This window comes from Cinclus cinclus, chromosome 1 (assembly GCF_963662255.1).
Source record: "Cinclus cinclus chromosome 1, bCinCin1.1, whole genome shotgun sequence".
Classification (NCBI taxonomy): Eukaryota; Metazoa; Chordata; class Aves; order Passeriformes; family Cinclidae; genus Cinclus; species Cinclus cinclus.
This window is the reverse complement of record NC_085046.1, coordinates 31,712,524-31,739,200: the sequence shown is the minus strand read 5'-3', so window position 1 is coordinate 31,739,200 and position 26,677 is coordinate 31,712,524. Positions and strand designations below refer to the sequence as shown.

At 38.2% G+C, this 26,677-nt stretch overlaps 1 protein-coding gene across 3 annotated transcripts; it reads left to right on the top strand.

The window, feature by feature from the left end:
- The first annotated feature begins 762 nt into the window (after positions 1-762).
- TRA2A (transformer 2 alpha homolog) lies at positions 763-25,948 on the top strand. Of its 3 annotated transcripts, none has more exons than XM_062508368.1 (8): positions 763-956; positions 9,825-9,958; positions 11,503-11,662; positions 15,080-15,268; positions 23,339-23,454; positions 23,899-24,006; positions 24,711-24,778; positions 24,953-25,948. In XM_062508368.1, the coding sequence occupies exons 1-8, from the start codon at positions 921-923 to the stop codon at positions 24,961-24,963; spliced, it is 822 nt and encodes a 273-aa protein (XP_062364352.1). In that variant the 5' UTR covers positions 763-920; the 3' UTR covers positions 24,964-25,948. The 3 variants fall into 3 exon arrangements, with proteins under 3 accessions (XP_062364352.1, XP_062364344.1, XP_062364335.1); XM_062508360.1 differs by having other exon boundaries at positions 765-956; positions 11,497-11,662; positions 23,902-24,006; XM_062508351.1 differs by having other exon boundaries at positions 765-956; positions 11,497-11,662.
- Positions 25,949-26,677: the final 729 nt, after the last annotated feature.

The window sequence follows — 26,677 nt, the reverse complement described above, 5'->3', positions numbered from 1 at the left end:
AAGTCAAAATTTAGGCCTTCATTTGTTTCACAGAAGCACTCAAGATCAGATCCTGTAACTTTACACATTTATGTACAGTAAAAGCAGCCCTCCAGCATATTAAATATCCTCTTGTTGGTGAGTCGGTGGGTTTCTTGAGTCGGTGACAGATCTCCCCCTGCCGGAATTACATTTTACCCAGTCAGATCTCCTTCAGCACAGTCGCCAAGCTGTCTTTTAATAGCTTCTTCCTTGTCTTGGGAGTTCTGCCAAATGTACTTGTGGCCCGGGAATTCTGCCTTCTTTCTGTCCACTATCAGTGGTACATCCTTCTTCCCCAGCTTTGTTAATCTCCCTCTAGGTTGGATACCATTGAAACATGTCCAGCCCTGAACCTTAACAGGGCAATTCTACCGACAGCTAATTTATCTTTTTAACGCCTGGACATCACTTAGCGCTTGCTTGCCAGCTGCCTGTTTCAGGGATTAAATCGCCCTTCTTGCTGAATAGGCTTCAAATCTCCCAAATACCTGACATCAAAGAAGATCCTTTCTTAAGAACATTTGTTTACACGCTTCACATTTCGCAGCGACACCCGTACATCTGGCGGGGCGGGGCGGGGCCGGGGGGCGGCGGGGGCGCGCTCCCGGGGCGGCGGGCGCGCGCATGCGCGGCGGGTCTTCCCGCAGCGCTCGTCGCCTTCTTTGTGAGGGGCGGGCGCGGCTCCGCCCCGAGCGCGGTGCCGGGCGCAGACGGAGCGGCGGCGGCGGCGCCATTTTGCGGCGGTGCGGGAGGCGCGGGCGGGAGGCGGCGGTGGCGGTGCCAATAATAGCGGCAATAGGGGTAACGGCGGCGATAGCACCGGCCGTGGGTGTTGTTGCTGCTATTCGGGACTAGCGTCCCACGTTCTTCCCTAGCCCCGTGGCCAGGACTCTGCCGACATGAGCGACGTGGAGGAGAACAACTTCGAGGGGAGGGTGAGTGGCCTCCCCTGCGCGGGCCATGTCGAGTGGGGGATCGGGGGCGGTGGGTGGCGGCACTCGGCGTCCTCGGGCCTAGCGGGGGTGGGGGCAGCGCAGGTTGGCTCTAAAATGGCTCCCTCAGGCTCCCGAGGCTCGCCTGGGCCGTGGGTGACGGTCCCTGTCCCTCTCCGCTGCCCACGTCTCTCCCTCACACGCTCCCTGCTCCCATCGCCCCGGCGGGATGCGGGCGCGGGGTCCCGGTGCTGCGGCCCGGCCCTCGCCTGGCCAGCGTAGGTTGATCTTGTGCAGACGGCGCTGCTGTAGCCCCGGCGTTCCTCCCCGCTGCTCTGTCTTCTTCCCGCGGTCACCAGCCGCCTTGTTGCAGCCGGGCCCGGGGGTCGCTGTCTTCCTGCCCGTTCCCGCTCCCCCGGCCGCGGCCGGGCCGCCGAGGCCTCCTCCCGCCCGAAAGAGGAGGGACTTTTTGTGCGAGGTGCGCGGTCTCTCCCGGCTGAGGAGCTGCCTCGGGCCGGGCCCCCTCTGGCTGCTGGGGAGGTCTGGCCGTCCTTATTAAACCATTGAAAGTCGTCTATCGTGCAGCTGAAGGCTTCGAAAGAGCTGCTGTGGCTTTGTAACCTCGCTAGGCCTGTGTCTTCCCTCTGATGGCTGCGGGTTTTCATGTACACGTGTGACAGGTCCCTTCCGTTTTCAGTGTTTTTGTCTTTTTTTTTTTTGTTTTGTTTGTTTTTGTTTTTTTAGTGATGATAAAGGCAAGCAGGAGTTAGAAGCTGCTTGAAACAGGAACGGAATGTGTGCTTCTCCATCACAATTTACTTTTTTAATTTTGCAGAGGTTTTCTTTCTGTTTGTCCTTTTAAGAGATTCTTTAGAGAAATTCCTGAGCATCCTCTTGGTGACTCTGATGTTCTGGTGACAGCAGCCTTGCAGTTAAATATGTAGTTACTGTCTGGGGAAACAAGCAATGAAATCTTGGAAAAACGGCATTGCCTTCCAAAAATTACTTCTACATGACTATTGTCGCCATTTTTGTGGTGATTAAAAAGAAAATCAATAGGCTGCAAGCTCTTTACCTAGCTATGCAGTAACTGCTTCCTCGCGTGAGGTAAACAAAACCTGCTCTTCTTTTGATTGCTTGGACGAATGGTGGCTGTGTAGCTAAGCAATATTGGGGTAAATAAACAGATCTCTGAAGGGGAAACAAGTTTCAGAAACTTGAGCAGTGAGAATGCTTGATGGGCTTTTTCTCTTTTTAAAATATGATGTTAATCTCCCATTTTACAGTCAAGATTTGTATCTTTATGGATTATTTTCTTGTCTGTATTCCCAGTGTGGTTTATTGTTAGGAAAGAAATTATTTTGGGTTAGTTGTCAGAGCATTGGTATTGGGCTCTTTGACAGATCTGTTACAAAGCTGTTACAGCTCTGTACTTTCTGTATTTCTGCACACCACCTCCTGCTAAATGTAGGTGAGAGTACAGGAAATCAGAAGAGTCCTGTAGTAGCAAATACTGTGGCTTCTGCTTAGCAGGTTTTATTTTTGGTTGTTTTTTGTTTGTTTTTTTTTTGTTTGTTTTTTTGTTTATTTGTGTTTTTTTGGTTTTTTTTTTGTTTTTGGTGATGAAAATTTACCTGTTGGAAAGAACTGCTGACTGTGTCGAGTATTCATTTGGAAAACTTTTTTTGTTTTTGCTCCCTACACTGTAATTTCTCAATCAGTATGGCATAACTGAGCATAATGGCAGGTACTTGACTGATTGATTTCTAGTTAGGTGTTTTGTGGTTCTACTGAAGAATATTTGTAAGCCATTTAATTTTTTTCTTCTTCTTCAGTAAGACTGCTTTGTTGTGATGGTGCTAAAATTCTTGAAATAAGAAATTCTATTTCAGATTAATGTTTTATATTTCATTTCCATTGAAAGTACTCACAGGCATTAAATTAAGCACATGTAACTTTGAGGCTGTAGTGTTTAGTCTGATATTCCCAGTTGGATAGGACTCTTGTCAGACACTGAATGTCCTGATGCTTCATTTTGCTACATCCAGGCACGGAGCACTGAGAGTAAAGCAGAAGTTTTCATTGGGAGAAAGAACTGCAGAAACAGCAAGACAGTTTGTAAAGAACCTGTTTATGTGGAATTTGGCACAAATAAGAATTCTAAGTACCCTTTCAATTCTTCCACCCCCTGTCAGTTTAAGTGGTAATTAGTGTGATGTGCTTTTAAAAAGTGAAAGTCAAAGAACTAAGGTTGCTTGAAGTTTAGTTTAAGGCCTTTTATATTCTCATCTGTGTAGATGCATATTCTCCCAAAATCACTTCAGTGAAAGCTGAGTATGAGCAGATTTTTCTAAAATGCTAATTTTTTTCGACAGTAAGATACAGTATGTGCTTTGCCTCTAATTCATGATTTTAAAATCATATTAACTGATCTGAACAGGAGATTAATAATTATGGTAATAACTTTCCAATGAAGTTGCTTAGGTTGTGCTCTTTAAAACTTCCATTTCTAAAATATTGGGTGAAATCATTGTAGAGCTTTTCTTTCTTGAACTCACTCCTTTATTTACTTTTTTTTAAAAGCAAATGTTAATCAAATATGCTTGCACTAATCAACGTCTGCTCTGCTTTTGTGTCATTTTGTTTCAACTTAAGCAAGTTCTCTATTAAGAATGTGGCTGGTTGAACAGAAGAAAGCCCCCTCTCAAGTATGGTGATATAATGGAAAGAAATTGACCAAAGAATTAAAAATATAGTGGATGTGCTAGAGCTCAGTTTATGGACATTAAGAATAAAGAAAGATTTTAAATTGTGCTCCTTGTCCAGTGGCTTGGTTTTGGAAACGGCAGAAGTATCTTATCACAATTGAATGCTTTTGTAAGCAGATTAGACAAATTAGGCTTTTTTCATCTTTTATTTCTGTCAGATGGCAGGCAACTCTTACTTCCTTTCATATTTTTGGGGGTTTTTTTTGTAGGTTGTTGTTTATTTGGTGTTCAGTCTGTGGTGTAACTTTAGATATTCCCCAGAGCAATGAACAAAAGGAAGTCTGAACAAAAACACACTTCAGTAGCTCCACTTGAAACTTTGATACGTTTTTCTCTTTTGAGCTTCTAGTAATACTTGATTTCTGCAGTCATAAGAATTCAGTAGTTTTCTACAGGTATTAACGTGTTGTTTGTCTAAATAGGCAAAACCTGCCATTAGAACAAACATAAAATTCCATTTTGCAGCTATATTGATTGCCTTCACTCTAATGATCCTGCTCTGTGGGATCTTACAGTGAGATAAGTAGTATAATCTAATAAAACATTTCAAGAAGTGTATGATTTTGCATATGGCCCATCTTGTCGAAGGAAGTATGCATATTTCATTGGTACCCAAGTGGCTTTTGGGTTAGTTTAGCTGTGAAAGTGCTTTACGCTTCATGAAGTTTGGATGCAAAATACCTAAATACATACGGAATTACCTAACTGATCAACTTTGAGATTATTTCTTTGACCAAAAAAAAAAAACACCAGCTGTGTCAGGGTCGGGCTTGCTTAGCTGTTATATTCTATCTCTCCTGCAGTGGCATTCTGCCACCTCCAGAAAGGAAAGAATGTTGCTTCCCACACCTTTTCAACCACAAGCACAATGGACTGCCAGTGCTCAGGGGTTCTGCATTTGCTTGGAAAGTGCTGTGATCACCCTGCAGTGTCTAATGACCAGCGTGGGAGAGTTTTTCTGGAATTCCAGTTTTTATTTTTTGTTATTTTAATCAATCTTAATTCTGTGTTCTTCCGGACCTTGTCAGCTGGGAAGACTGCTGCTTTTGAACACATTCTTTTTACTGTCTTCCGTGTGTGATAGAGAAATGACTACAGAACCCTCCCTCCCTGAAGAGGTGTATTTTCAAGCCTTAGTGAGATTAGCTTGTAATTTCTAAAACTTTATTGCTGAAGCCTTTTCTTTCTTTTCATAAGTGGGATCATTGAGAAATACATAAAGTTTGTTTATGTTAGTAACTTTTAAAATATCCACGTCTTCAAGGTAACAACTTACAAGATGCTTTTTATAAAGAAGCTTACTGTCTGTACTATTATAATATTTATAGAAGATTAGCTAATTAAGGGATTCTTTTTTTTTTTTTTTTTTTTTAGTATAGTGTCAGATCACAGTATGAAGCAAAAAGGATTTAACTTCTCTTGTGAGTTTCAAGGAAAGTTGGGAGATTCCTGCCAAAATGTTATCTTGTCCTCATAAGTGAGATTTCAGTAGCTTAACAGTTTTATCCAGCAAATGTGGGCTGCTGCTAAATTAATGTTCTTTTTGGATTGCTTATATTTTTTCTGTTCCCTTTTAACAGAGTTCTACTTAATTTGTGTTTTTGGAAATGGTATGCTAGACCACTTGTCCTGTCCTTTTTTTTCACCCCAGGTCAAATGAATTTCACCTGAAATTTGTGTGATTTAATGTTTTGGGTTTTTTTCATTTCCCGTGCTTTGCTATTGAAAGCTTAATTTCAAGTCATAATTATTTTTAGTTAGGATCTCACTCTAAATTTTGATAGCCTTTCAGTCATACTGTGAAATTGTGAGAGTTAAGGTAAGGTGTGACAAGTTCAGGACAGAAGAGTAGTGTGAAAGAATGGGGGTTGTTTTGTTTGATTGGTTTGATGGGAAGTTGGTTGGTTGGATAGTTTGTTTTATTGTGGTCATCCCCCCTTCCATGTTCTTTATCATACCTTCTCTTGATGGGTGGAAAAATGGAAAGAATGCTTCAAAACTTCTGCAATTCTCCTTTGCATTAAAGTGTTTAAAGTTCCATTGGAAAGTAGGATTTCTTTTGAAAAACGCAAGGAATTTAAGTAGTAGGTAGAATTTTTGGATCAGTTAAACAGTTTTACCAGTATGGATGAAATACATGGACTGACTGGTGCCTGGCTCATATGGATCATCTTAAGTTGGTGATAGTTGTTCAGTTTCTGGGTTTATATAATTGTAGAATAATGGGGGAGGAGGAGAGATCCTCTCTGTATCACTTTGGGTTTGTTACTCTTCCTGAGAAGAAAGAAGGTGGTAGCAAGGTTTAAAAATTCTCCTCAATGCTCTCTTTAAATGCTTCTAGCTGTGCATTTTATTCAGAGAATCAGTAACTGAAGCTGCAAACCTTAGATTTTTGTGTTTGTCTACGATTTTGGCTTCAATTCTTGGTGAAGCATTAGTCCCCTTTCCTGGTGTGTGTTTGAGGAAACCACTACATCTTACTCCGAAGAAGCACACTGTTACAATTGAGTTGGGTTTTCTATAATTATTATTACTGGGGGGGGGGTGTATGCTTTTTGTTTGGGTGGATTGGGTTTTTTTGTGTTTTGGGGAGAGGTGTTTCCTGGGAAAAGTGTTATCGGCAGATGCAGTATTTGTTTTGAAAGGGAAATCTGACCTGAAGAGTTTTACAAAGCTCTGTTTATTTTCCTGCAGGCTCTAGTGACAGCAAATCTAGGTAGTTTGAAGTGGGGATAGTGAAATATCTGCCTGCAAGGTGTAAGGGTGAGCGTAGTGACTGCATGATGAAGCCCAAGAAATTAAGATAGGTACTGTTTTGTAGGAAGCTGGTGGGATGAAGAGCTGAGTTTAAGATGAATCTCATCTGTGGCCCTTAAATGATTGAGGATCTTTAGAACAGAAAGATAAGGAAATGCTGAGAATCCAAAGTGCAATTTTAGTCTTTTCTCTCCTACATGATATTTAGTTTTTGTGGTAACAACGGAGCTAAGATGATAATACATAGGTTGTTTTAAGACTAGTACAAAATTGAGGTTTAGTGCTTTGGGATAATAGAGTTGTCTGGTTTCTTATGTTAAAGATGACATACTAAGAATATTGAATACTTTGTTCATACATATTGCAGAATGGGTATAAATAGTTCATGAAGAAGAGTTGGGTTAGTTTGTGGTATAGACTAATATACAGCTTGCTAATTGTTTAATTGTAGTGGGAAGTAGAGGAGAAAAATTCTTTAAAATCTCTCTTTGTGACTCCTTGAAGCTCTGAATCCCTTAATCCCTGCCTGTAGTCTTGTCGATATAAATATTACTACTTAATTTTTCAGCATCATCCTTAAGTCCTTAAACTTCTGCAGGTTATTGTGATTCCCTTAGTCTCCTTTAGAAGCATTGTAGGAGTTGTAACTAGGTGAACTATGTTGCCTCAGAAGGTGGGATGTAATTGCTTGCCAATGACAATATGCAACTGCTATCAGGTAATCTCTCTTTAGATGCAGTTTACATCTGCAGTTACTTGGTTGAGGAAGTCTGGAATCTTTAAGAATTTACATCGTCCCCTCTGTCACTGCAGTTTCCAGGTTGTGTATTTGCGGATACAGCCCCTAAGTGTCTTAAACAGATAATTCCAAAAGGACTTAACCTATATGAAATTAGGTAATATTAGCTTTTGTCAAGTTTATATAGAATTGTTGTCATAGCTGGTATTACTGAAGACTCTATGGGTGGTGTTACAAGATGCTTTAGTTGAATAGTTGAGAGCACTTAAGATGACTTCTACATTGTATGGGAGCAATTGGGTCACCTCACTACACTTCTAAATTGTGCAGAATCAGGGCGTGGGATGGGGGGGGTGCCTTTATTCAAGTTTCCAGAGTTTTTGCTGAGGAATTGATCTTTCAGATGTAAAAGGTATGGACAATGCAGTATCTCTATGAACAAGGAGTGTCTGAGGAGGGTGAATTCTTTGTATTTTTATTGAAGAGTGTTTTCTAAATCTGGCGTCCCTTTGAATGTTTTTCTTTATTACTGATCATTTTTACTAGGGAGAGAAATACAAATAGTTCCCAGAGAAATTGGCAGTTGTTGCAAGGGATGAGTTATAAAGAGAAGAATTTAGGAGGCTGTCAAACATTGAAAAGTACAAAGACAGAGGGGAAGTGATAAAAAAAAACATGTTAGTGGTTATAAGAGAAATTTTACTTCATTGCAAACAGTGGATTTCAAATGTCAAAACACCAAATTAAGTTTAGTAATATTTAAAGGCATGTACATAATTTATTTCAGTGAAGTCCTGTAGTTAGCTCAGTACCTAGCCATCTTCATAAGGGTAACCTGTTACGCAGACCTGATTACATGTCACAGCCAAGCTTTGAATTTGGCCTTCATTGTTAAAGTTTGGCAGGCCTATCATCCTAGTAGGTGACATTCTCCATGAGTCTTTTGTCTTTTCTGTTGAGGTAAAGGGGAATGGTGGTGTGGCTGTAGTAGTTGTTAATAAGGAACCTCTCAGGTTCCATTTCTGGTGAATTTACTGTCTTGAAATACAATGACAGCATCCTTAGAAAAGGAGCTCCAGCCCAAAGTAGTGAAGAATTTTAACTGCAAAAGAAAATGCAAATGTAGACATAGGTAGAGTAAGAAAAAGAAAAATTGTGGGGACAGTCGGGAGGAAAAATCATGCAGTTAAACATGAAATATAACACCTTTGGGAGGGGGAACTTGGTGTGCATTTTTTCATTAAGTGTTTTGTGAAGTTACAAATGTATATAGCATACTATTCTGTAGGGGATTTTATAGCTAAGCTTCCTAGAAATGCTGTGCACTATAAAATGTGAGGAAATCCTAACCTGCTCTTTGTTTGCTTGTTTTCCTAGTTTTTCTCTTGTGTGCCTTACCATGCAAGAAAAAAACCCCTCCCATTTTTGCTTCTATTGGATTGCCTTAACTATACAATTCTACATCTTAGTTTATATGGATTATGTAAGGAAAACAGGATAACAATGAGGAAGAAACTATAGGAAGAAAAATAATTTATGTTGCTTATACCTATATGCATGTATTATGCGAGTAAGTATGTGCATAGATAGGTTTTGACTGGAAATTTTTGGCCATACTGTTGAATTAAGAGTGTATTAGTAATCTGTAGGAGTAAAATTTGGGATATTCAATACTGAGAAACACATAGTTATTTTAGTGGGGGGGAATCGTTGATATCAGTACTTCAGTATATTTGTGCAAAATAGTTTTTAGTGTATCTATATATCTTAAAAAAATCTCAGAGGGGAGGAGGGTAGCTTTGCAAATACAGTAAAACACTGAGAACTCAGTAAGCTTATTGTTAGAACATAGACACTTATACAGTTTTAAAGATATTTTTTTAAAAAGTTGTTTTATAAAATAGTTTCTTGCACTTTACCTGCTGGCTTTTCAATTTTGTAGATAACATCTGAACTCCAGCAGAGTTTTATAATCCCCACGTGCTTAAATATACTAAATGTTCTTTTTCCATTAAGGTTAATGTTCGTGAAGAAATTGAAGAGTTTTTTCCAAGAATGTGGAAGATAAATCAAGATAAAAGAAGGCTAATGAAAAGTATTAAAGATCAGAAAATTAAAATTGAATGGGGGAAAAAATTGAACAGAAGATTGGTCAGATAGAAGCACTTGAATATTTTTTTAAGGCTATAATGAATTGTTTGAATTGGGGAAGAATACACGAAGTATGAAAAATGAAAAACTCAATGAAGAATGAAGAAAAGTAGAAAGCAAGAGTGAAGTAGAATTAAAAGAATCTGGAAGAATGAATGGGTCCTAGGTTAAGTAAATGTATGGTTTATGTTCCAGTGTCTGTATGATCAAGTTGTAGATGAATTTGCATGATTACTTAGTTAATAGAGAATCGGTGATCTGGTTCAAGCAGGGATCTATTTGAGGCAAGCATACAATATTAACAGTGGGTTAGCAAAATGAAATTTATTTTGGAGGGTATTGCCTAACCATTTGTTTTTCAGGAGCAATCAATATAATAGAATTACTGTACTTAAAATGTTAGGAGTTAGGCATTTACACAACCAATACCATTTTTAATACTGTCTTTTTTGTTAGGAGTCTCGCTCCCAGTCAAAATCTCCAGCTGGGAGTCCTGCTCGTGTAAAATCAGAGAGCAGGTCAGGATCTCGCAGTCCATCGAGGGCTTCCAAACACTCTGAATCACACTCTAGGTCAAGATCAAAATCAAGGTATGTTCAGAAGTTATTCGTGTCACTGCTGTTATTTTGATGATGTTATTTTTTGATGAAATTTCTTTTCCCCTGTTGTGAAAAATTATGAACTTATTGGGATGTGTTAGCAGGAATATGTTAATTTGCCGGTTTGTGCTCACATAGGTGGACAAATTTGGGAAATTATTTCATGTGTATGAATAGAGAAAATACACTAATTAAAAGTAGTAACATAGAAATCACGACTAAAATATGTAGGTTTGTCTCTTTCAGAAGAGGGAAAATGGATTGCATTTCAATTCTGTGAAGTTCCTGCTTCCTTCTCCCAAAATTATTTATGGGGGAATTCTTGTGTGGACCTTTCCTGTAGGGGGGGGAAAAAAAGTCAAGTGAGACCTGGTGCGAAGGCATCAGGGTTAGATAAAAAGAATAAGCTGTCTAACTGTTGGAAATACTGGAAAACAGTGTTTGTGAATGTTCTTGACATTCTTTCATTGGAGACTTTAAAAACATAATCAAAACCTACATCTTAAATTGGGTGTGGATAGGTTCTTGATTTATGAGAGTTTTAAGATTTAAATTCATTTTTCAGTGCTGCACATGTCCATGTCTGTCCTTCTCTACCACGAGTATGGATGTGTGGAGGGTAAAGCTTTATAGCTCTTGGTTCTGATGGAGCTTGCACAGATCAGAAGAGACAAGTCTTGAGTTTTTTCCCTAATTATGCCATAAGTATTACCTGGTTTATGCTGCCTATCTTCTCTATTCCCTTTTACCAACAGATTGATGAAAATGAGGAGAGCTAGTGGATCTTTAACAACCGAGACAAACCAGAAGACACCATTTGTAGCACTAGAGGGGAAAAAGTAATAGTCTTAGGTTGTTTCTCCTTCCTAGTTCTTAGGAGACATCAGTAATATATCTTCTCTGTTTATAGGATTTATATCAGAGTAACTGAGGGAGTTGCTTTGAATTGCCAAAGTTCAGCTAATGTTACAGTTTCTCTTCGTGCAGTGTTTAGCCAGATGATTGCCTACTGTTTTAAATAGCTTATTGTCAGCAAAATGTTTGCAAAGAAGTGCTTGAGGAGTGGAGCAGGTGTTTGAGTTTTGCTTTTTTTTCTTGTCTGGAGTGATTTTCATACCTAGACAAACTTCGCTTGCAGATATTGCAGCACTGTAGTTCTGCCAGATTTTTCAGTTTTTCAGTCAAAACAGTACTTTACAGTGTGGCATATCTAGTTGCTGTGTCACTGTGCAATGGTGCAATTGTTAGTTAAATACGAAGCCAAGCTGATGTAAACTCTGAAGTTCCTGAAAACTGTTGTGAATATAATCCTTAGTGTATGCCAGAAGTATTCTTGAAGAGTTAAAAATGATGCTACTGAGCAGGTTGAGATCAGGGCAATGTTTAGATGTGCAAGGTAGAAGAAGCTTAATGGCTTTAACTGTATGCATCATCTAAGAAAAGATTTTTCTCTAGAAAATGTACGGTTTGCAGTTGAATACATTATGACCATATGCATGACCTGACTAAAGGCTTTCTCTTTGTCGAAGATCCAGGTCCAGAAGACATTCACACAGACGTTACACTCGCTCCAGATCCCATTCTCATTCCCATAGGAGACGTTCTCGAAGCAGATCATACACACCAGAATACCGACGTCGAAGGAGCCGTAGTCACTCTCCCATGTCCAACAGGAGAAGGCACACTGGCAGCAGAGTATGTCATGTTCAAAAAGGCTGAGTATCAACAGTTGCTGCTTGTATCAGCATAGTGCAGGTTACTTGCAGGCTGAGTTTGACCTGCTGTTTTGTCACTGGAGGATACAAGAATTGGGTGGGAGTGGGGGGTATGTGTGGAGCACTCTGTCCTTACCAGCACTTATTTCTTGGACCTGCAACTGGAAGGGAACTTGTAGAAATTAGTTGAAAAACATTCTGTTGCAAGTCAGCGTATGCAGATAGGGTGACAAGAGCTTCAACTCTAGAAGCTGATTGTGTTCTGATTATTTTTTTGTTACAGTTCCAAGTATATGTAACCTTTACAAAAATGAGACCACCTATGTGAGTGCTGGCAACCTGACAGTATTGATAAGATTGACATAGGGATCCATAGAAAGAAATTCCCAAGTGTTTATTTGCTTATAGAGCATATGTTGAAGGTTGCCTGTGATTTTATGCTTCTGATGATTTAATTTGGTTTACCTTGAAGTAAAGCCCCATGTTACTACATAATATATAAGTCTTTATAGTAGACTAGAAAAATTTACAGTTGTGAAAAGGAGGCACAGTAAGTCTTTCAAAATGTAAATGAAAAATGTCTGCACGAGGAGAAGGTACAGCTAGACCAACCAAAATCTAAAATGCTAATCTTGTCAATCTGAGATTTCTCCTGTGTCCTTCTTTTTAATGGCAGAATGGTTGGGGTTGAAGGGGACCTTTGGAAATCAGCTAGTCCAATCCCTCCTAAAGCATGTGCACCTAGAGCAGGTTCCACAGGATAACATGTTTTGACCACCTCTAGGAAAGGAGACTCAGCAACCTCTCTGGTCAGTGTGTTCCAGTGTTCAGCCTCAAAGAATCTTTCCTTCATATTTAGATAGAATGTACCATGTTTCAGTTTGTGCCTGTTGCTCCTTGTTCTGTTGCTGAGGAGAGTCTGGCCCCATCTTTGTGATGCCTGCCCTTGAGATACTTGTGTGCATTGATAAGATGCCCTCTCAATCATCTCTAATCTAAACAGGCCCAAGTTCTCTGAGCCTTTCTTCATAAGGGAGGTTCTCCAGTCCCCTAATCTTCTTCATAGCCCTCCATGCCACTTTCTTGTCAAGCCTCTTTCAGTGCTTTAGCTTCTGGTTTCACATCACTTCAGGCTGATCTAAGTAAATGTCACTACACAGCTCTGCATTTCCTTGGTGAGGGCAGTGATATGTTTCTGATCCTCTTAATTTTAATCTGGTTAAGTCTGCAAATTTTATTAACTCTGTCGAAAAGCATACAGGTTTTTTTTTTTTTTCCCCAGGCCTGCCTTGGTGAAGCACATCACCAGGAGCAGGTAATACTAATGTGAGGGATAAGACAAAAGGAAGAAAGGGCAAGACTCCAGCAGTGCTAGCATGCAGTGGCTTAAACTGTGGTGAAGCAATGTTCATAGTAGCTTTTTGTGGATTGTTGCCAGCATCTAATCACTATGAAGGAAATATTAATTCAATGTCTTGAAAAATTGGCAAAAATAGCTGAACTTCAAGCAGGTTAGCCTCTTCCTGGTGAAAGGTGGAAGAATCCACTTTACTACTTTAGAAGGTACTAGTGTGCTTTGCTATATGAAGATGTTTTTCTGCCTTTGAAATGACTTTGTGAAAACACTCAAAGTGTTTCACAGTGGATTCCTTGGTAATTCTAAGGAGTAATTCTAGCAGTGTCAAAATGAAACTGAAATCAGACATTTGAAATTTTCTTAATAACAAGGTCCTAAAGACACCAGGAAAATTGGTAGCAATTTTGCCACTTCTTTTCCTGTAGAGAGAGCTTGTATAGTGGGTTGATGGGAGGCAGTACAAAACCCTAATACAAAAGCTGCCCTTTAGTTGTCCACAGTCAGTTTAGGCCTTCCAGTGGTGATATAGTTGTCACTTGGCACTTGGGGTCTACAGACTGATGCCAGTACTTCTCTTGCCTCAGAAAAATTAATAGGATTTAAGTGTAAAAGGAATGTTAAAGAAGGGAAACAGGTATGGATGTGTGGAGGAATTTACCCAAGCAATGATTTAAAAGACAGATTTCATTATACTTGTAGGAGTTCAGTAATAAAATGAGTATAGTTGCCAGTGCCGTTGAAATACAGAGTAAAAAAATACGTGTCTTGACGTGTATAATTAAAACTTTTGAATTATAATCTGCCAGGTTCTTGTGCTCTTCAGCTCTAGTGAGGAATTGCAGAAGATTCATGTCTTAAAACAAGTTTGAACTTTCACAAATGGAAAGGAGCTTTAAATATATGCACAGCATGAGCATCTTATTTTCACAATAAGTTCCTGAACAAATGCACTGAAAAAAATATAGCAGAAGATCTAAATTCTTTCAGTCAGGCTGAAAAGCAGGCTCTGAGGCATAAATTATTATGCATAGATGACTTAATCTGGAACTGAAATATAACTTTCAGCTGTGTCAACTTCCACTTGTTATTTTGGCAGAAACATAAAATCTCCGTGGTTGTTGCTGGTGTTTTAAATTGCTGCATGTAGTAGTATTACAGGTGCCAGACACCTAACTGAAAAACCTGTTTATTTTGATCAAAATAATTCTTACAGAGAATTTGCCATTAGATACAAATTCTCTGGCATGTGGAGAAGTTTTGAACGTTTAAGAGAACTTGTACCTTGTACTATTACGTATTTGACTTTGTCTAGTTTAAGTGAAATTTATTAAGTATCCCACATCATGTTAGAGAGTCAGGAGTTTTGTGCTAAAAAAATACTCATGCTTTTGGATTACAGTTTCACAGAACTGGCCTTCAACACTTGTTGCTCTCTAGATGAAAGAAGCAGGTGCCTTTCATCCAGTTTACTAGTGGGAAGATTAACTTACAAATGTAAATATTGACTTTCAGTATAGTTGGATAGGAAATGCTGAGGTGGAGGAAGTTTCAGTAGAAGCCAGATCATAGTTCAGTCGTCTGTGCTTAGGAGCTCAAGTGCTCACTTGTAGTGTGGGCAGCTGGAGGCAGTGTGCACTCTAGTGCCTGTGATGAGCATGCAGAAGGGCTGAAGGTGGGAGTTCAGGCTGGGAGACCTGTTCTCAGCACAGATTTGCATGTGGTGTCTGCCCCTTGTTGGTAATTTCACGAGTTCCTCTTGTTCTGTAGCTTTTCTATAAATCGGAACACTTAAATTTTATCAACTGAGTTTTTTACCAACATATAAACTTTGTCTTAGTCGTTTTTCTAAAATTAAAACCAATGGAAGTAATTGCTTTTTGAAGCAATCTTAAAATTAGAATAACTGTTAAAGTGTTATGCTATGTATTAACATACTGTTTTGTTTTCTTCAGATTAATTTTTTTACAATAATTTTTTGTACAGGAATAATTAAAATTTTTTAAACTAAAATTAATTGGAGTTGAATATTTGTGTTACCAGGCTAATCCAGATCCTAACACCTGTCTTGGAGTGTTTGGTCTCAGTTTGTACACTACGGAGAGAGATTTACGTGAAGTCTTCTCCCGTTACGGACCTTTGACTGGTGTCAATGTGGTTTATGATCAACGGACTGGACGATCAAGAGGATTTGCTTTTGTTTATTTTGAGAGGATTGATGATTCTAAAGAGGTAAATGCATGCTTTGCTACTTCGTTCAGGTGTGCTCTTTATGCATTATCTTTGTTAATTGTCTGCAAAAAAAAAAAGTTTTTGAGTGTGTATTCACGAGCAGATTCTCACACTGAGATTAAATTAAAATGCTTTGTTCAAGCAGTGTAGCACTTCTAAACAAATGAAGCATTTGAGTTCAGTGTTCAAATGCGTGGTCAGATTTTGAGCATAAGCCGTATGTGTTAAATCACCAGTGAACACTGGGACTTGAATTTTAGTCTGTTACTTCAAAATGCGAATAAATCTTCGAGGCTTCTATGTCAAAGTATTTTTGAATCATTTTGGTAGTTAAAGTTTTAAGTTGTTTTCTGTATCAAAATTCTGAAGATTGCCTTTGCATTTTCTCCTCTTAGGCGAATTATTGTACCTTTGGAAAACAGTGGGGTTTGTCTTGATTTGTGCCTTGGTCAGTTACATTCCTGGTTGTTTAACAGATAGCTGTTATTAGCTAGACTGAGTCGTTAGTATAATTGATCTGCAGAGAAAGAATCAAAGAGTATGAACAGCAGCCTCTGTTATGAATCACCACAATATACAATAAGCAGTAGTATTTTTACCCCTGTAATGATACCATGAACTTTACCACATTTACTGAAATTTGTAGATAAAGTTGCTATTAAAAGTAAAGACACCCTCTAAAAAATTCTTTAACCCTGCATTGTGTGATTATCACTTTCTTTGGGATAAACCAAGTCCTAGACTACATCTTGTTTATAGATTAATAGGTTTGGGCACATGTTTGATTCTGTGTGCATTTGGTAAGTTTATTTATAAGGAGATAATAAATACGACTCCTCTCTTTGTAGAACATTTAGTATTGAAGGCAGGGAGGATGGCAACTCTGGAACCTTGAAAATAAGAACTCTGATGCTACTCGATATTTTAATGAAGAAGAGAACCACTTTTGTGGATTACTTGATTGAACTGTACTTAGTTCTTGTCTTTGACTTCTGATATGATCCAACTGAGAATCAGTTTGTGGGAAGAGTAGTCTTTGTAGATGTATATATGTGTGGTTGTTGCATGTTATAGAAGTAAGTAAAAGGACACACAACTTTTTTTAGTGTCCCTTCTATGTTTTCCTGCACTCTCAGGTTGGTAGAGAGGTTCTTGGGGTGGATAGCTGTATATCCATCTGTCTTTAATGGCCTGCTCTTTTTACTTCTGGCCTTGTATTACTTTGCACACTGAATGTGTTGGGATTTTGGAAATGTGGCTGTTTTGTAAAATATTTCACATCCAAAATATCTGCACAGTGTTCTTTGACACCTTCATATACCAGTCTTGTTTGTTTTACAGTCTCATATGTCTTTAGAAGTAGGTTTTTTCCTGGTTGCCATGAGCAGTGGTCATGCGTGATACCATGCATTTCTTAAAATGTTCCGTGTAAATAGCATGAAGTAATTTGTTTAGTATAAAGCTGTTTTGGCAGATGCTATGAAGCTGGAATGCAAAGGAAAAGAAAAAGGGATGTTGCTTGCTTTCAGAAATACAGAAGTAAAAATTAGGGCCTTAAGCAGGAACTGAAATAATTTGGAATGTAATTAAACCCATTTTTCTTTTCTCCAACGAGTTGGTGCCTGAAGAGGGAAAGGATGCAAACCCTCCCGACACCTGGAACTTAAATAACTGAAATACTTTGGCAAGAAGGACAGAAGAAAATCTTGTTTATTTGACTTATTTCATGGGCCTTGAGGACAGATTTGAAGATGGCAATAAGTGGCAGCTGCTGTAGAAGAAGGGGAAATATATAAATGTAGGTACATGCATACATATATATAGATAGATAGCTCTAGATGTGAAATTTTGTGACAGGCCCTGTAGGAGAACACTGAAGGAAATTAAGCAGTTCTCCAGAAAATAGTCTGAAAAGTTGAGTATGCATAAAAGCAATGACACTTGAATTACTTCTGTTCCAAGTTAACTCCTCTTAAAAATAATAATAATTTTTAAATGTCCAACAAAAAACAATAACGAGAATCCCAAACCTTCAGCATCCTAAGCATCTAAATAAAAAGAAGAGATGTTGAGCTAAATTCCAGCCCTTTTAAAAACAGATGCATTTAAATGAGAGTAAAACTCTACAGGAAAATGAGGATTTTCCATAATCTTCACTATTGCCCTTCAGGAAGGCTAGCACATGGAAGGTTCTCAGCAGACATGCTCTGAAATACAGGTAATACTAAAATTTTACATCAAATTAATTATGAGTAGTTATGTTTAAACTTCTGTAACCTGAAGAGTGATCAGTGTCAGTTGTGCATGGATTCTCTTGCAGCTGAAATCCCTCCGGATCTTTGTCATCCCTGTAACCACTTTTACAAACTGGGTCAGTTACTGAACTAGTTAAAATGTTGCTGTGGGTCGTGATTCTGAAACTAAGTTGTACAGTGTCCCTTTGGTGGTGAAGGCACTTTAACTTGTCATCTAGCTCAATGTGTTGAAACTCCAAAGACAATGTAAAATAATGTTTCTTAAAGCTGATACTTCTCAGTGTCCTAAAGCAAGCAAGGGGCAGTTTTCAAGTCGATTCTTACATAAACTGTTTTAAAATTTCAGAATTTCAGGTTATGACGCCATAGCAGCCTTATTGTTAGCTGCTCATGAGCATCTTGGTTATGAAGAGGAGCACAAGCTTAGCTTGTGATAACTACTACACAGAGAAGTTGTCAAAGCATCAGAGTAGCTTCAGACAATCCACTATAACTGAGGACTGAGGAGTTTTCAAAGCATGTGTCCGCTCTAGGAGATTACTTGTAGAATATGTTCTATTCTGTTTGAAACTACCGAGGTTGAGATGAAATTTCGTGATCAGACAGAAGGTTCCTTTTCCATCAGATGTATTTTATTGCAGTGGTATAGTGTTTGCAAAATAACACTCAATTGCATTCTTAGGTTTTAACCCATATTGAAGATTCTCATGGGCACTGACTTTAGTTCAAAGTATGATAGCAGACAGTAAGTGTCAAGGACTGATGGATGTCTAATGGTTGTGTAGAAACCTGAGGTTTTGCTTTGCCAATGTTCTTTCTTGTTTGTCAGCTTGTTCAAAGTCTGTTTGAAAAGCTGCTGTCATTATCTGCCTGTTTTTAGAATGAGTATAGTGGGTTTCATTTTTTATGAAGTTGCTTTGTATAAAAAAGTTGTTGATTTTTAAAAACTATTTGGTATTGCTTATTTGCCCTGGGTGGTACAGTGTCTTGTCTTGGCCACCCTTTTCCAGGTCCTCAGAACCACATGTGCAACATGCAGTATCTGTAAACATTTGTTCAAGACTTGTTTCTCGCACTCTCTTACATAGTTTGCAGTATTGGCAATGCTGGCATGGAGCCAGTGTTGTATGTAATGTTGCTTTGCAATATTGTCATTAAATTATAGAGGATATTCATCTGCCCATCATACAAGAATTTTCTTCCTGTCTTTAAGAGGATCACAAACTTCTGTGTACTAGGATGAGAAAAAAAATGAAGTTGATGGGGGAGGAATTGATTGTGTCAGGGTCTTACTTAACAGTAAGTTGAGAAAATAATGAGTGAAAAGTGCTGGCTGTTCTAGGGACATGGTTCTTACCGCAGTTAGCAGGGATTTCATATGCTGCTAAACCAGCTTTTCAGTAGCTCAGACTGTGAAGTGTTAGTTGTTTAAACTGAGGCTACTGTCAATGTACTGTCTGTAGGAGGAACTCATCTAAGAAGCATCAGCTACAGCAGCTGTTGGCAATATGGCATTTTCTAATGCTAGTTAGATGTTCTTCTTGAAAAGTTTTGACCATCTTTCCAGAACCATGCTCTTTCCAGAACCATTTTCTGAACCAAGCTCTGTTCATTAACAATCAACACAAACCATTAACATCATTCAGTTGCCAAAGACCAGAATAATAATGGAGCTTCTCAGTTCAGTTTGAAAAATGTCATCTGTGGTGCAAGCAGACTAGCTTAGAACCAATGTTACTGAACAAAACTCCCATGGCTGGTTGAAGAAATGGTTTAAATGTTGTTCATGGTATCAAAAACAACCCTTGATATACCAGAAAAGAGCACTAGAAGGTCCCAGATGTCTGGATTTACGAGTTACAGACTTCTGGAGACTCTGAAATACCATGAAATTGCTATTACTTGCAGGAACATCAAGTTCTTCATTCTGATTCTCTACAGCCCTTTATTTCTTGACTCTGAAGCTCTAAAGTGTGCTTTAAAGATAATACATTAAATCTATTGATGTTTAAGCTCATAACTGTGTATGTCTAAAAGTTACCATTGACAATATTGTAATTTTTTTTGACATCTCAAACTAGAGAATGTAAATTGTGTGTTGTTCAAAAGTGAAATCGACTTGAACTTGGCAGACTGCAGCAAGTTTTAAAAAGTTGAGTTTCTTAAGTTCTTTATTAATTCAATCACTTTTTTTTTTTCAGAATTTTCTTTCAGCTGTTCTCAGTAAATCCAGAACTGAATGAGTAATTGATATACTGGAGGGGGGAATTCAGTCCACTGTGTCTTTCATCCCTTGCTGTACCTGTGATAGAGTGGAGATGATGTTTTTTATCAGTGGCATTAAATGGCAGTAGAGAAGAACTTCTGTAAAAAACAAAAGGAAAAAAAAAACCCTAAACTACAGTGAGGGGTAGGGGGAAAGGCAGTACCTTGTATAGTTATTTTTAAATTGTGAGAACACATTTTCAAAAGATAACAATATAAACTGTTTATATTTTACTATTTAAGTGTATTCAGTATGTATGTTGCTAACTTTGCAGACATGTCAAGTTATTGAAATAGTTATCCAGCCTGAAAGGCTTTAATTTTTTAGTGGGTCCTTGGTTGCTTAGCTAATACCAGCCACCCATGTAAGTGTGTACATTTAATTAAAAGTTGTGTTTCCAAATCTGTTTTACTCTAACTGGTTATGCATACAGAAAACATCACATACTATATTAAATATCAAATGACATTGAAATCTTTGTTAAATTTAATGCATTCTGACATTTTTGAGCCACTGGAGGTGATACTGTAGCTCAGGAACTGCTCATTTTGACAAACTAACACCTGAGAGATAATAAAGACTTTTTTTTTATTATTATTATGGGTAGTCTGCTGGGGGTTTAAAACTTTATAAATGTGATCCAAGATTGAACCGATGCCATTCCCAGTCCTAGTTCTGTTTTCTGACTGCAAACATATAGGTGTGTGTTCTAATGTACAAAAATCAAGTTTTCTGTAGAATTTGCTACCAGAATTAAGATTATATATTTTTAGGAATGCTGTTTTCTTGCTTACTGTCCTCTTGCTAAAGCCATGTGAGTCTTTGGAAAATAATCCAGGTTGTAATAAAAATAGATCATTGACAGTTAGACTCTTAAAAGAGCATTGTGTGTCTCAGACCCAAATATTATTTGATTTTTTTCTTTCAGAAGTTTCATTTTATCATCTTAAACAGTATTTGAGAATATGTTCAGCATTGTTAGAGAGAATATGCAGTTTTTTCTCTTTGACACTCAAAAATTCTGAACACAGCAGTCAGGCACACCCAAAAACAGCAAGAAAAGGAAACTGAAATTTGTTTTGAATATGACATGCAGTAAGACTGTAAAATCTGAAATATTCTTGTAAACTACTTGAACTTTTAATGAAGCACAGAAATGCCAGTGATTAGGATCACTAATATATTTTTACAACCCTCATATAAAATAAATGCTACTGTATCAGTTACACGTGAACAGAGGTTATCTTGCAGCAGTCCTTACTTAATAATGTCAGCTTAAGTACTTTTCTTCAGAGACCTGAGGTGTGCACCTTGAGTGGTGCAGAGAATCTGGGAACCTCTTTAGAAGGAGTTTCCAGTTGCTAATTACTGAATGTGAGTGATCCATATTATTAATTGCTGTAGGTTTTGGCTTTCCTGCATTTGGGGATGCAGTCAGAACTATAAGAGGCTTTATTGTTTTTGTCTGTATTTTAAAGTTTTTCTTTCTTTTAAATTTTTTAGTTGGCAGGTATTGCTGACAGCTGCTGAACCATAAGAAAATTACATTTAAATCTTTGGTAGGACATTAGACATTATGACCAGGGTGTCTGGAGTTCTGTGCAGTCTGGTAACCATGAACTAATCTTTATCCACTGAAATGTAACACATTTCTTGGTATTTCTAAAACAAACAGGCAACTCTCAAAATTAATTCTTCATTTCTCTTGCTGGTATGTTGGTCTTCTCTGTACTGCTCCTTCAGTCAAAGAGCTCTTCCTCTGGAAGAGGTATTTGTTGGCTTAACTAAGAATAAGATACATATGCCAGATGTTCTGGGTTTGAGGTGGCTTCTTGTCAGCTAAGCTTGCTATTCTGCAAGTTGTTGACAGGACTTAAAAAAATGCCACACAGCAGAAAATTTCTTGTAAGTTAACTTGTTGCATTTCCAGAAAGATGCTTTTTATAAGGATGGGTAATTTTTCAGCCAGTTATTTGCAGCTTCCATTGGTACTTTTGTGCACGCATACTTTCCTAGTACATATGCACAGATTTATCTTAATTTACATCATCCTTGTGGGGGGAGAAAAAAAAAAAAAAAGACTAGAAAACTAAAGCTGAGGAGCATGTTTTAGTCACAAAATATACCTGAGTGTATGTTAAACTACTTGGAATGCTCTTTGCTGTGCCTTGCGGTTGGCTAAATGTAGTTAGTTTTGTCCGGGAACACAAATCACTAGGTGGCGATATAGTATGGACACAAACAGCATTATTAAAATACAGACTCACTCTCGATAAATATATTGGTGCTCATCAGTTACTTCCACTTTGGGCACAGCAGGTAAATCATGTGGATGTCAGGTTTCTGTGTCTCCTTTATGACTTGTATGTAAATTCAGTAAGGCTCTTGTTAGAGTTGAGATTTTTGAAGAAATGTTTTATTATTAAAAAGAAGGAAAAAAATTCTCTGCTCAGAGGCACCTTGATGTTTTGAGGTTGTGTGTTGGTTTTTGCAGATAAAAAATAGCAAAGTGGTTATGTTCTTTAAGATTGTAACAGTGTCTCTTCTCCACACATGAAAAATTAAAATAATGTGTATTGGACTAAGCGCTGTGCTTAGTGTTGAGAAGTGGTGTGTATTGGTATTTCAGAGATCCTGTAGCAGTTAACAAAAGCTATTAAAATTCAAAAAGCAAATTTTTAAAAAATCCTTTCGAGTCCATCATTAACTGCTAAAATTAACTGTTGTGGATTTGTTGGGGTTTGTGTTTTTAGGTTACTTTTGCATTAATATAATTCTCAAAAGTACGCTGTGCTCCTTTGAAAAACTTACTTTGATGGTTGGAGTTTGTGAAAGGCCATTGTATTGATTCTCAGAGTGGAGAAGCTGGGGCAGGAACACCCAGCAAGTGCGTGCAGGGGCTGCGGGCGGTTCTGAAGGCACGGGAGTCTGAGCGCAGACCCTTGTGTGTATCACTTAAGTGAGCTGCTATTGTGAGAGGGAGTGGGGAGGAAGGTTGTAATTAGGTATCCATGTAGGCTGAACCCGCCATTTTACTAAGCTCTGCTGAAGTAGGTCCTTGTAAGGGAGATGGCAGGAGGCTGGGAGAGCATGAAATGGCAGCCGACGAGCAGTAATCCGACCATATGCACCCTACAGGAAGCCACTGTTTTGCACAGCTTTTGAATCCGCCCGTCCCCTCTGGGTCAGAGACGGCGGTAGGAAAGATGCAGTTTTCAGGAAAAATGCTGTTTTGACTTTCAGTTTACCTTTCAGATGGGTAGAAGATAAAGTCTAGGGAGAGTGGCTGTGTTAGTGGTTAGCCTGTGCTCCCTTAAGAAGGGATTGAGAGTCGCATTAGTTCGGCACCCCAGTGCAGTCCTGTAACACCACCGGCAGATGGGCGTGGGGACAAGAGATGAGCCAGTCGCCACAGTGGGGCACTAGTAACCAGTCTAAACAGGACAAGTTCCGGGCTTGCTTTTCTGGTGGAAAATAGTGCTTGAACATAGCCTTCCATAGTTACCAGTAGGTTGCAGATTTCACCTCCCTGTTCCTTGTCTCCTGCAGGCGATGGAGCATGCAAATGGAATGGAGCTGGATGGCAGGAGGATTCGAGTCGATTACTCAATCACCAAGAGAGCACATACACCCACCCCAGGCATCTACATGGGCAGGCCAACACAGTAAGTTCAGTGGATTTAAACTGAATGCTGGATTCTGGTTGAAGAAATTACTGATATCAAGAATGCAGTACTGTGGTTCACATACACTCTTAAATCCTACTGTAGTTTATTGTATCTTTAGTTCTAAAAATATTGAAGGACTTGTTAATAAAAAATAATATCCAGCATGATCAATTAATGTATCCTTAACCTGTTGAAATACTAAGGTGCCCATTTGCCTTTTACTTTGATGGGAATTAGAGTAAAATCCCTCATTTTTCTGGGAGTTCTTGAAGTTTTATTTTATTATTTTGTTTGTATGTTTTTGTGGTATAGTCTTAAGTGTCCTATTTACTACAAGACCACTTTAAACATATTTAAAATAATTTATTTATCTAATAATTTAATTCAAAGAGTAGATATATAAAGGGGGTTTTGTTTTTGTTTGTTCTTTTCCCCTAATAGCAGTGGAGGAGGTGGTGGCGGTGGAGCAGGTCGTCGCCGGGACTCATATTATGATAGGGGGTATGACAGAGGATATGACAGATATGAAGAATATGACTACAGATACAGGTACCTAATCTTTATTTTATTTCTGTAACAGTGGATTTCTTGATTTGTTGAAGGGTTAGATGACAAAATACATCATTGTAGCAATCTTCTGCATGCGTGCCTATTTTGTGTTACAGCCTTATTCCCTTAGGTTTTGTGGGATTAAAATAGTCAGACTCTTCAGTGTTTATGTAATTTGGTTTTTCTGTTGGTTAAGGGGTTAATTTTGCTACGTGAAGGAGGTGTGGAGCATGTACCCCAGGAATCAAGTGGACAGATAAAAAGGGAACTCATTTTTCTGTGCTGTATATAGAACCAGGGACAGCTGATACACACTGCTGTTTAGAAAGGGATTATTCGTAGATGGGATTTTTAATGCTTGACATTTCCTAACCATCTTGCTGTTTTGAAAGTTATCTGGTTTCAGAGAATGTTGTTCAGCAAGAATTGTAGGCATCTGGAAAAGCACTTCATGTGTTTGTAAGGCTAGTGAGAATTTATTAAATTCATTGTCTGGGAATATCTTGGAGTTTAAGCACATCAAATAGAGAAATATAAAAGCATTTGTTAAATAACCATAGGCTACAGCCAAATAAAGCAGAAATCATTCATGCAGGCCAAGTCTTTCAGTGCTAAGGAAGTGGTTCTGTTCTGTAGAAGTGATGTGAATAAGGCTTCTTTCATAATGGATGTTGTTTGGTTTCTTTTTTTAATTTCCTTTAAAGGAGACGATCACCATCACCTTATTATAGTCGATACCGATCGCGATCAAGATCCCGTTCCTATAGTCCAAGTAAGTAAATACAAGTGAATAAACAGAATCTGGCTGATTCAAACATTTTTATATTAATTGATAATGGGAATTCTGAATGTGAAAGCAAAAAACCTGGGCACAGTTAAGCTGAGATAATGTGTACATTAGTTTGATTGTACAATTAGTAACTGTGTCATCTTTTGTCTTTTCCAGGGCGCTACTGAAGATCATAAGAGCTACACTTGAGGACTTGATTTTTAAATACAAAGTTTGGATCTTTAGCTTTCCCCTTCCATCTTCCCTTTCTTGTCCTCCTTACAGCTCTTTCACAAGTCTTTGGTTCATTTAGAATATACATATTTTCAGTTGAAGTATTCCTATTTTCCATCCCTTCTTATTGTAATACTCTTAAATATTGTAATTGTTGTAGTTTTTGTGTAGTAAAACATCTTGAGCAAAAAAATAGAGAACCCCAAAGTGCTGATACAATTTGGAAGTCATTCCTATTTCGTTTCTAAAACAGTTGGACTCCTGACTAATCAGAAGAGAGCATTGATATTTTTGAAGCTTGCATGTCATATGTAGTACACACACTCGGATACTTTAACATAAACCTGCATTTCCAAGTAACTTGTTAATCTTTCTGTTAAAATGTTTACCTATTACTTTCATAAACAAGTAATGACTTTGAGACTTTTCTGTAATGATAAATTAGCTTAGATAGTCATAAACCAGAGGATTTTTTTAATTTTTTTTTTTTGTGTGTCTGGTAGTTGCTTTGAGAGTAGACTATTTGAGCTAGATCAGAATTTGGTATTTGACTGACTGGGAGAATAGATCCTTGTACACTCAAAATTGAGGCTATGTGTTTTATAGAAAAATGTTTCTGGGTTGCTACACAGTGGATAACAGATGAAATTGAAGTTGTTAAATTCCTGGGGTCTTTGTGGTACTTGGTTGAATATTTCCCTTTAATTGGTGCAGCAGAAAGAATATTTATTGAACATAGCAATTAGTTATATAATTTGCTGTTCATGAAAGATGAAATCGCCAACTTTTTGGTATTGAAATAATGATGGAGCAAGTTCTGTTTCCAGCCCTTTTTGAACTTTTGGAAGTATTAATGGAAAAACCTACAGCTACATGTAATCCTTATTTTTTTTTTCCCCCTCAATAAAATTAAGTCCACTGATAATGCGATTTCTTGTCTTTCATTCTGCATTTTTTGTCATGTTGGAATACAGGTCAAACAATACTTGGTTACTGGGGTGTGGATGATAAAATTTGCTTTTACCTGTCTTGTCAGGAGCCTTGTCTTCCCTGAGGATCAGTATGTAGTTATACAGGATGGCTAGGCAGGGTGGGCGGGTACTCCAGCTTTCTCTTATGCCATCCTTGTCACTTGCTGCAGTTGTGGTGTGATGGTTGAATGAGAGAAACACTATTGACTTTGTTTAGCTTTTCAGCAAGTGGTTGGTCGAATGTTGATGTTGCCGCAGCAAGAGGAATGTGACCACGAAGCTCTTGTGGCAAATTTTCATCCTGATTGGCAGGGAAGGCCACCAAAAGAGTTTGTCATGATTTTAAGAGGGTAGATGTATGAAATGTAATTGCATTAGCTATTTCTGAGTGTTGGTGCAAGGAACTATTAACAAGTAGTTAAAAGAAACACCAGCACACATCTTAAAAGTTTGATAGAGTATGCCAGGAGACATTGGTGACAAAACAAGTTCTAATGGGTTATTGCTGAAACACTGCAGTTAAATCTTTCAACTCTTCTGAATTCACCAGTATTTATTGATGATCCAGACATCAGGACATGTTAAGAAAGTTGTTCTCTCTAAACCAAAGTCCCCATATCTCAAAATAAAGAACAGTTGGTATATTTAATTTTGGTTTTATATTTTCAAAACATGGTTAGCCAGTGTGACACCCAGG

Bases quoted from the DNA above. Each gene is read 5' to 3' on its own strand.
- TRA2A (XM_062508351.1), top strand. From the start codon at position 921: ATGAGCGACGTGGAGGAGAACAACTTCGAGGGGAGG. The intron at 9,959-11,496 runs GTATGTTCAGAA...TCTTTGTCGAAG, and splicing joins AGGTCAAGATCAAAATCAAG to ATCCAGGTCCAGAAGACATT. The intron at 15,269-23,338 runs GTAAATGCATGC...TGTCTCCTGCAG, and splicing joins GGATTGATGATTCTAAAGAG to GCGATGGAGCATGCAAATGG.